The sequence below is a fragment of the Solea senegalensis genome, linkage group LG8 (assembly GCF_019176455.1).
Source record: "Solea senegalensis isolate Sse05_10M linkage group LG8, IFAPA_SoseM_1, whole genome shotgun sequence".
Classification (NCBI taxonomy): Eukaryota; Metazoa; Chordata; class Actinopteri; order Pleuronectiformes; family Soleidae; genus Solea; species Solea senegalensis.
In genome coordinates this window covers 7,571,458-7,580,518 of record NC_058028.1, presented here as the reverse complement: position 1 = coordinate 7,580,518, position 9,061 = coordinate 7,571,458, and the positions used below count along the sequence as shown (strand labels likewise).

Sequence of the window (9,061 nt, the reverse complement as noted above, 5' to 3'; positions counted from 1 at the left end):
TGTACATGAAACACGCACTCATTTTGGACGGCAAACCAAGTCTATAAGTGCAAAATGGCGTAACAGAACAATGACCGTTAAAGAATGTGTGGTGTCATTAAGGATTCCTAATCATCAAGGTCTTACGGATATAAGCTGTCAATGCGCGTCACTCTGTAATTCAGCAGATGCAGTTGAAGGCTATTTCAGACGATTCATTATGAAATGTCCATTGTCTACACCCCGTGCCGAGAATACATCTTTGCATTTAACATCAGTGAAGACACACGTTTCCGTGAATTTAAGAAAAACTGAGCAAATATGCAAGATGTACTGATAACACAGTGTAATGGCAGCAGTTTTAAGGGAACAGGTGACATAAAACTAAATTGGGAAGGGGGGAGAGGAAGTGATGAGCGGCAAGCCAGGTAAAGTCTGAGGACACCTGGTGGAGCAGCAGGGACAGAAAGCAAGATAAAAAAGGGAAGTACTGTATATATACATAACCATTGCTATGTTATAACTATATTTATAAATAAATTGTTACAATATGTGCATCTGCTAAGCACAGTATGCTTATTTATTCTTTTTTACCCCTTTTCTTACTTTAACCTGTATTTATTATGTACTTGAGTGACTGAAACGTCCAAATTCCCCCATAGGGATCAATGTTTTTTTTTTTAATTGAACAACTAAACGTTTTTGGCATCTAGTGATAACTGAGCTGAGGTTCCCAGATATAATAATCCCTGACAAAACGTCCGCTCTGTGTCTTCTCACATTACAGTTGCAGTAGAGCACAATGTTCGCCGCATTTCTGAGTTAACCAGAAACACATGGGCTCAAAGTCCAACGCTGCCTACGCCCCCCTCTTTGATTGGCTGCTGGACATGGCAGATTTTGGGGAGAAGAGGAATTCTCCACCCAGCTGTAATTCTGCTGTTTTGGATTTTTCCTCCTGTTTGTCCCTCCCGTCGCTTTCATTGCAGACGCTTTTGAGATGGCCTCAGAACATGACAGAGCTGTGCTCCGGGCAATATTCAGTCCCACCTCCCCCTTTGGAGATGTCCCTGGCCTAAACCAAGAGGAGGAATTAATTGATGATGGTGAGCATGAGCCTCTTACTTGATGTGTCTCCATGTATCATCTCGCAGCTTTGTATTTTTATCATTTCATAGCATATTGGGCTCATTTGAACCCATTCCATTCCTGGACTAAAAAGAAACGACATTTTAATCCAGGCTGAGTCCTGTGTGACATTTCTGTGTTTTCTTTGCCATGGTAGCTGTCAGTTGAGTTTGAGCAGTTTTCAACCTGTTTATCTCCCCCTGCCAGAGAGTGGCTTTGACGCAGAGTTGCTGAAGCAAGTGAAAGAGTTGGAGTTGCAGGGAGTCTCTGCCGCCGAGGCTGGGGATTTGCAAGCCGCACTTCAACTGTTCAGCCAGGCAATCCAGATCCTGCCCCAGCGAGCCTCAGCCTATAACAACCGGGCACAGGCTCTGCGGCTGCTGGGGGACACAGCAGGTAAACATGCCTTAGGTTCAAGCACAGCTCTTCTCATAGACAGGATGTCGTGGCGACACGTACTATACACGCAGCGTGTTCGCTGTGTATCAGTGATTTGTCTGTCCAACGGTGTCACTCTACAGTTCTCTCAGCTTCAGTTTGACTCAACACTGGCAGGGTTTCGTACTCTGAATGTATAGAAAGAAAGACGTGTGCGCTTCTTTTTATTCAGTTCTTTGTCTTTGGGAGGGGCTTAGGACAGACTGGCTCCTTCCCAAAAATCTTAGTATTGAATGGCCAGCATATGAGAATCAACTGTTGCTATACACAGTTTGTTTTCTTCTATGTACGTACAAAAGTGTGGTTGCTATACCTGCCATAAAATACAAGAAGATGACAAAAGACAGCTTAAAAAACATTTACTTTACTTGAATAACTATACTAAAATGAAAGATAACATGAAAATGTGTGTTTATTTTTATAAGAACAACCCCCCAACATGAAACTAATACATAGATTTTGTAAGAATAACTACGGTACTGAACTCTGGTGTGTGCTCACATCCACGTTCAACTATTTCTCGAACAATCCCGAGCGCTCTGTCAGTCACGCCATGAGCTCAGTATTCACGTGCTCTGTTGCTTAATGTAGAGCTTCTAACTTTAGGTGGTGTTTTTTGAATTTGTCACTGAACTGGCGCCAGACGTTGTTCATCACAAATCACAAATGACCTGAATGAACTGCCCACAGGTCCAAAACAACAAGGAGGGGGAGAGGGGCGGGGAAGGTGGGCGGAACTGTGTTCATGTGATGACAGAAGAGGTGGTGAGATGAGGTCAAAGATCTGAGAAAATGATCTGCTCGATGGTCACACTGTGTATTTATTTTGCTATACGTGCTCAGTGATCTGTCCCTGAAGACACTTTTGGACTCTTAAGTGCATTCAGTGTGTTTATAACTCCTGTCGTCACATCACCTGCCCTGATTAGCTCCACCTGTGTCTTGTTAAATGAATCACGTCACCTGTGTATTTAGTCTCCCTCCTGCCACGTGTTTCTTGTTTGTGCCTCGTCGCTGCGATGTCTTTGCCACGGTCCTCTTCATTTGTGATGCTCCTGTATTTACCTTTAAATGCACATTTTCTTTTTCATTACCACAACAGTCATCTTCCAGTGTACCAACCAAGCCAGAAATCTTGATTTGTGGACTCAGATCTTTATTCTAAGCCCATATTAATATAGTGGGACTTGGAAACACTTGCAAACTGAGTTTATAGATCTCTCTGTTGCTGAAGTAAAGAAACTGCAGCTGTAGTGTTTGGGGCCAAAATGCATATACTGCCAATGCTCTAACATTTTTTAAATCAGTGCTGGAGACTTTCCTTATTGATGTTATGGGTTAGATGTGAAAAGTCCAATAAAATGTTCCTCTTCTGCACCTTGACAGTGAGAGTTGCAGGACATTCATTGAACCCCCTACAAGACCACACTATTATTTAAAATCCTCTCTCTCCAGACATGCATGTGCCTCATAGATTTCTTCTCTCCTCCCAGGAGCGCTGCAGGACCTGGGCCAAGCTATCTCTCTGAGCGGCGGCACTGGGAAAACTGCCTGTCAGGCGCTGGTGCAGAGGGGCCTTTTACATAGATTGGCCCGTCAGGATGATGCAGCCACAGCGGACTTTGAGAAAGCGGCAGCGCTTGGGAGCGAATTTGCTCGACAGCAAGCTGTAATTCTTAACCCTTACGCGGCCCTGTGCAACAAAATGTTGTCGCAGGCGATCAAACAGCTGCGCAACCCAGAAATGTCTGAGATGCAGTAATTTATCACGTGCACATCATTTTGTAAAGAATCATAGGTTAATAAAAAAGTGTTTTTGTTATTGTTTATCCTCCAATGCCCTTTCTATCCCACCAAGCAAATAAATCACACAGGCCAACTGAGGGTCATCTTTATTATACACACTATAATGTCAATGACACGCACTCACATCACAGAGTCTAAATCAGAAACAAAGCTGTTACAGTCTGTATTAAGTCACCCACGACATGTGGGACATGTGACATGCTCAGCATTCAAATATCAGGCTTGTTTTACGGCGTGACGCCATTCCACACCGGTGAGTGAGACACTATAGCTTTTGTCCAGCAGATGGCAGTCTAACCACACTGGAAAACAGTCAACATGAACAACATCTGTTGTTCTTGAGCGATCTCTAACACAAGACTGAAATCAAGTGGAAATAACGACACATGACACACACATTAGGAGCAGCTATCAAACTCTAATTTTAAACTCCTTAAGGGAAAATCGAAATAGAATTGTCTTAATAAACTCCACATCAATCTTGAAACATTCTTTCTCATTGCAGGGGGAAAATTATTTGTGAAGATCTTACGGAACAGTCGTGAACATCACATAATATTATAATTGCATTTCATGCCACAATAAAAATCTGCACACATGCATCATGTGCCTGCAGGGGCTTCAGCACAAACACAGCCCTAAACTCTCATCTGTTTCCATCAGCAGCTGGATAACTGTATGTGGAGGCTTTACATGCACTTTCATGCTGTATCACATCAGAGTGGTTCGTTTCGCGCCCACTGAGCTCTGTGCATTATCTCTCATGCCTCACTTCTCCGTGTTTGTCTCTGACCTCTCCCAGGCAGGGTAACACCACCGGCTCAGTGCGCTCCTCCCTCCGGTAGAAGGAGCAGCATTTCAGGTGTTCTGACATGGAGGGAGTGTTGCCGAGGCTCCATCTGTCCACAGAGGAGAACAAAGAGCTGAACTCCCAAACCTGCAAAAAAAAAACCAAGAGACAAGAGTTGGAGTAGGTGTAGGAGGCTGCTGTCAGGGCATCAGTCAGTTGTGCTGCAGCTGTACGGCCATGAGGATGGATGTATTTTTAATATCCGTGGAATCTAGATCACGGAGTATTTTTATCACATGTCAGGGCATGTTGTTATTTCTAGTTTCATCCATTATAGATTTATTCAAATGATGCCCCCTCATCGGAGGGGGGCAGCAAATACCCAGCTGTCACCCACACAGCCTTTATCAATGCTGTGCTCCCATGAATGATCACACATCTGACTTGTTACTGCGGCGCTGTGTTTACTGGCAGCAAAAGCCTCAGGCCATTCTTCATTCCTGATGTCGTCAGCATGCTCTGTGTCCTGTAATCACTGCAGGACCGAAATAGCAAATGTAAGAATACACAACAACACGTGTTTATATATAGTGTGTAGTGTTGTTGTTTTCCACCCCATGTTGTATTGTTATTTGCGTGTCTGTGGAATATCTAGAGATAAAACAGATAAAAAGTAACTTGAGGAATAAACAATGACAATTATTGGAACTTAGTTAATCACATTAACATTTGAACTCTTTTTACATTTAAAAACTAAAACTTCAGTCTCTTCTTGTTACATTCTGAATCTGCAGTTTAAAGAAACACAAGCACGCGTGACATTTTTCATGTCGAGATGTGCTGCTACACCAGAATCATGAATTATAAATGGCCACGCAGCTTAAGTCGACAGTGCCGATCCCTTGAATGTTTCAACCTTAAACAAGTCTCGTAATCCCTGCAGACATGATTAAAGTCGTCGTCTCCGAACGTTCAGGCAGCTGCTGCAGCTGCAGCGTCCATCTGCAACTGTGCAGGGGCTCAGACCGCAAGACCAGCAGGCGTCGTCGTGGCCTAATGGTCTGATCCGCGGGGTCTAAAGGTCTGACTTAGCGGTGTAATGAAGACAAAGCATATCTGCTTTAATTCCAGCTGCCGTGGGTGACCCCCCCCCACACCCATCCTCCATTTTTCTTCTTCCTCTTTAAAGTCAGCTATAGATAATCCCGCCATCAATGACAAAGTTTTGTTTTTAATGTTGGCAATTGGCTTAGTTTTCTTCTCTGTTTTTAGCTTATCAATCCCTTAGCAAAACCCATTGCTCCCCAGGCGTAGATAAGTGCTGCCCCCAGCTTCGGTGTGTTCACTTCTAGTGTGTAATAATAAGGATGGGGTTAAATGCAGAGGTCAAATTCACTGCCACTAATTAGTGTGTGTGCAAAAATAACGTCCTTATCTCTGTGTCACATCATGTTTGTTTGTTTTTTTTTAAATGAAAGTGAAGGGAAAACTCCAGCAGGAGTCCAACCACTGTTGTCGACACGTCCGTGTTTGTGGAGAGAGCCGCTGAGAGGAGGCTGCAGAGTGTTTTCAGTGCGGCAGCTGCTGTCATGCTCCATGAATGACTGAAATGTTCCACTGACAGTGAACAGAAAGCTGCCAAATACTAAACAGAAACCAGTGTGGGAGCCTGGCCTGTTTTAACGCCGCCTTCACTGACAACAAAGGTTGAGATCAAAAATGAGATGGAATCATTCAGTATAATTAAGTCCACAAGGAGGTTACACTTTTGACTGTGTTTGTCTTCTTTTGTTTAACCTGTGAGTGGCATCATGTAATATAGGACAAATGGATATTACACTTAGATGGGAATGTAGGTTATGGCCAAAGAAAGAACTTAGTAGATACTTGATTGTGTTGACACTGAGAAACTGAGCGACTTTGACAGATGTTTGCAGATGAGTGCTTTCTCTAGTAATTATATTACCAGGAATAGTTATAAAAAAATATAAGTGGTTTGTGCAAAATAAAACCCTGTCTTTGGAGACATAAAAATCTCAAGGATACTTGCTTTCTTTCGACATTTCCAAGAGCTTCCCCCGTGGGAGTACGTCTTCTTCTTCCACTTGAGAGACACCATCCCTCTCTCTTGCAACAGAGTGGCACACAGATCCCTCATCAGGTGGGAGACCTGTGACAGCTGAGACAATGTAAAACTGTCCAGGTAAGCGGCAATATGCTGGAGAACCTCCACGGGCAGCGCGCCCAGCGGATCCAGATCACATGCACCTCTTCTCCGAGGGCTCGAGGCTTTCCCGCCTTCGCAGAGGGACGAGGGCACTTGTGGCTGGAGGACGAAGGTGCTGACATGTGGGCAGAACTTAATTGCCGCTGGGTGCCTCGCAGGCTGCAGCCTTGTCTGGGTGAAAGTACAGCCGAGGTATGCTAAGGGGCAGCGTTGTTGCAGCCAGCCGCTAAGCGAGGCCTGTATGTCAGAGTGCACATTCTTGAAATGAGAGCGGTACTCGTCGCGGCGAAAGAAGTGGCCACACATGTAGCTGAAGGCAGAGCTTGTCCGGTTGTGTCTTCTCGTGACAGATTCTGCTTCGACGTGCATGTAAAGACACGGGGGTTTGTCGGCAATGACGTCGGCGAGGGACGCGTCTGATTCAAAGGGAGCCGAGCTAAAGTCGTACGTTTGTGTTCCTACGTCTACATAAATACCGTCTACGCTCGTGCTCTCTGAGATTAAATGTCCTTTGAGTTCCTTCTCCAGGGAGCACAGGAGTGTGGCACTAACCTCATCGCTCTTTGGGAGCACGGGAACTAATGAGTCCAAGTCTCCAGTGTCCACGCTCTTGTGTTCGGTCTTGGCTTTGTTTGCTGGGTCCTTCAGGAAAATGCGCTTGGCTCTGTAGCTGGTCGGAACGTTGAACGTGCGGACGGTTTGAACCTCGATGGGCTCCAAACTCCCATAAACGAAATCCTTCTCTTTTGGGGTGCAGGCTGCAAGTTGGCCGAAGTTAATCAACATGGCTCCATGGTGCACCAGATACATGTTGTAATCTGCAATGTTTACTTCTCTGCCTAACCTCTCCAGGACCCCGTCTTGCCATGGCGCGAGGCCAGTTGCACCATCCGTGCTTGAAGCAGCAGCAGAGTTCTCGTGATTCAGTTGTGAGTTTCTTCTCGCTTCCTGACAGTTTGCTGTTTCCTGATCCTCCCTCTTCTTTCCCCTTCCTTCCCTCGTATTCATGTTCTTGACAGTCTCCTTGCATCCTCCCATCTCTTTTGTAAATATTTTCTCCCAGGAAGCGTAGTCCTGAACGCTCATTGCAGAGGCCCTCTCCTCTTGGATGACTTCATTTTCTTCTGTCTCTGTGCTGCTCCTATCGGAAGAACAGGCTGTTTCCTCTGCAGCACGGTTAACCTCGGAAACCTTTTCCTGGAGGACGGGCTCCTGCTTCATCAGCTCCGGGAAAATATTCTTCATTTTTATGGATCGAAACAGCACGTCTTGGTCCCTCAGAGCCGCAGCAACGTCAAGGTGCGGCGCTGTCTGACAGGTTTCGGAGACATTTCTGTAAAAGGTCAGATCCTTTTCAGAAACCGGCCAGCGGTTCCACTCCTGGGAGCAGCAGACTACACTGGCAGGACAGACCTCTAGGTGCTTCGCCCGTCTGTGGCGCAGCATCAAGAGAGGGCATCCGTAGATGACATTGAGGCAGGGGACTGTCTCATTAGGACAGAGAAGCTGATGCTCGTCTTGCTTGCACAGATGGAAGGTGAAGCCGCAGTTCTTGGGACATTTGACAACCGAGCATGAAACTGAACTCTGCATCGGGGCTCTACAGTGAGCATTGTAGCACTTGTCACAATGCTCGTGACGCCCCACCGGCATCTTTCTGTTCTTCACCTTCACAGATGAAAACCATAAAGCAAAGTAAAACAGATGCTTTGTTAGAAAATACAATGAGTTCATCTCAATTTCCGTTCAAGTTAAATGCAGATTCCAAAGAATGTAAATAAATGCACTCACCATTGTCGTTCACCGAGAGGAAAAAGTGATCATCTGAAAAGTTTCATGTAACAAATAGTTAGACCTGCACAAACTTTATAAAAAAAGGTCAGAACAAAACAGTAAAGAATATTGTCATATGCTATTGTTATTATTATTATTATTATTATCAATAATAATAATAATAATAATTAAATACACTCTACAAAGTCTTAAAAAGAAAATTTATTAAATTTTAGCCAAAAATCTTGTTTAGTTTGATGAAATAAAGTCAACAACAGGGACAATAACAGTACAATTTCTCACCCTTTGTTCCTCTGTGCCTGTCACCTTGCATTTGCTGGCACCTCTGAATAACCTCTGCACTGTGTCTGGACATTATAAATAGACACAGCAGCGGGGGCAGACAGGCCAGTGGGACGGGGGCACTATTGTCACACACACACACACACACACACACACAGCCATTAAGAGCCAAGGTCAAGTTACAGCCTCACTTCACTGTGAGAGGCTGCTGATAATAGCAGGTGATTTAGGGTCTCAACAGTTTAACAGCAGCGGCAGTGCGGCGTGACACGTCGTCGTCTTCATAAAAACATTTAGAAATCTTTCAAAAACTTGTCTGAAACCTAAAATTTTCTTCTCACTTACTCAACATTCAACCACTAAAACCATTCTTTCTGCTCAGGAATGCAAATTAATAACTTAATCAATCGATAAATAATAATGTGCTTGACTAAAGGTTAATTTCAATATTCATGGATTACAATAATAATTGTTTTTCAGCATTAAAAATATAATTTTGGTGAAAGAGCTTGTACATGTAGTGGTGCATTAAACAACAAAAATGATTTTGATGATTATCAATGTTGTTATTTTCGGGCAGCTGTGACATAAACTTTACATTGGTGGTATTCTAACAC

At 44.2% G+C, this 9,061-nt stretch overlaps 2 protein-coding genes across 2 annotated transcripts; one reads left to right on the top strand and one right to left on the bottom strand.

The window, feature by feature from the left end:
* Nucleotides 1-870: 870 nt before the first annotated feature.
* On the top strand, nucleotides 871-3,424 carry ttc36 (tetratricopeptide repeat domain 36). The gene is made up of 3 exons (XM_044031401.1): nucleotides 871-1,085; nucleotides 1,315-1,503; nucleotides 3,039-3,424. The coding sequence occupies exons 1-3, from the start codon at nucleotides 980-982 to the stop codon at nucleotides 3,305-3,307; spliced, it is 564 nt and encodes a 187-aa protein (XP_043887336.1). The 5' UTR covers nucleotides 871-979; the 3' UTR covers nucleotides 3,308-3,424.
* A 4-nt stretch (nucleotides 3,425-3,428) lies between these two features.
* Nucleotides 3,429-8,494, bottom strand: LOC122773032 (F-box only protein 40). The gene is made up of 4 exons (XM_044031400.1): nucleotides 8,445-8,494; nucleotides 8,160-8,192; nucleotides 6,192-8,036; nucleotides 3,429-4,288 (listed from the first exon to the last, which is right to left on the bottom strand). Exons 2-4 carry the CDS (start codon nucleotides 8,160-8,162, stop codon nucleotides 4,106-4,108), a joined length of 2,031 nt encoding a protein of 676 aa, XP_043887335.1. The 5' UTR covers nucleotides 8,163-8,192; nucleotides 8,445-8,494; the 3' UTR covers nucleotides 3,429-4,105.
* Between the last annotated feature and the right edge of the window lie 567 nt (nucleotides 8,495-9,061).

Bases quoted from the DNA above. Each gene is read 5' to 3' on its own strand.
- ttc36 (XM_044031401.1), top strand. From the start codon at position 980: ATGGCCTCAGAACATGACAGAGCTGTGCTCCGGGCAATATTCAGTCCC. The intron at 1,086-1,314 runs GTGAGCATGAGC...TCCCCCTGCCAG, and splicing joins GGAGGAATTAATTGATGATG to AGAGTGGCTTTGACGCAGAG. The intron at 1,504-3,038 runs GTAAACATGCCT...CTCTCCTCCCAG, and splicing joins GCTGCTGGGGGACACAGCAG to GAGCGCTGCAGGACCTGGGC.
- LOC122773032 (XM_044031400.1), bottom strand. The intron at 4,289-6,191 runs GCAAGTATCCTT...TTTTTTTTGCAG, and splicing joins CTTGGAAATGTCGAAAGAAA to GTTTGGGAGTTCAGCTCTTT.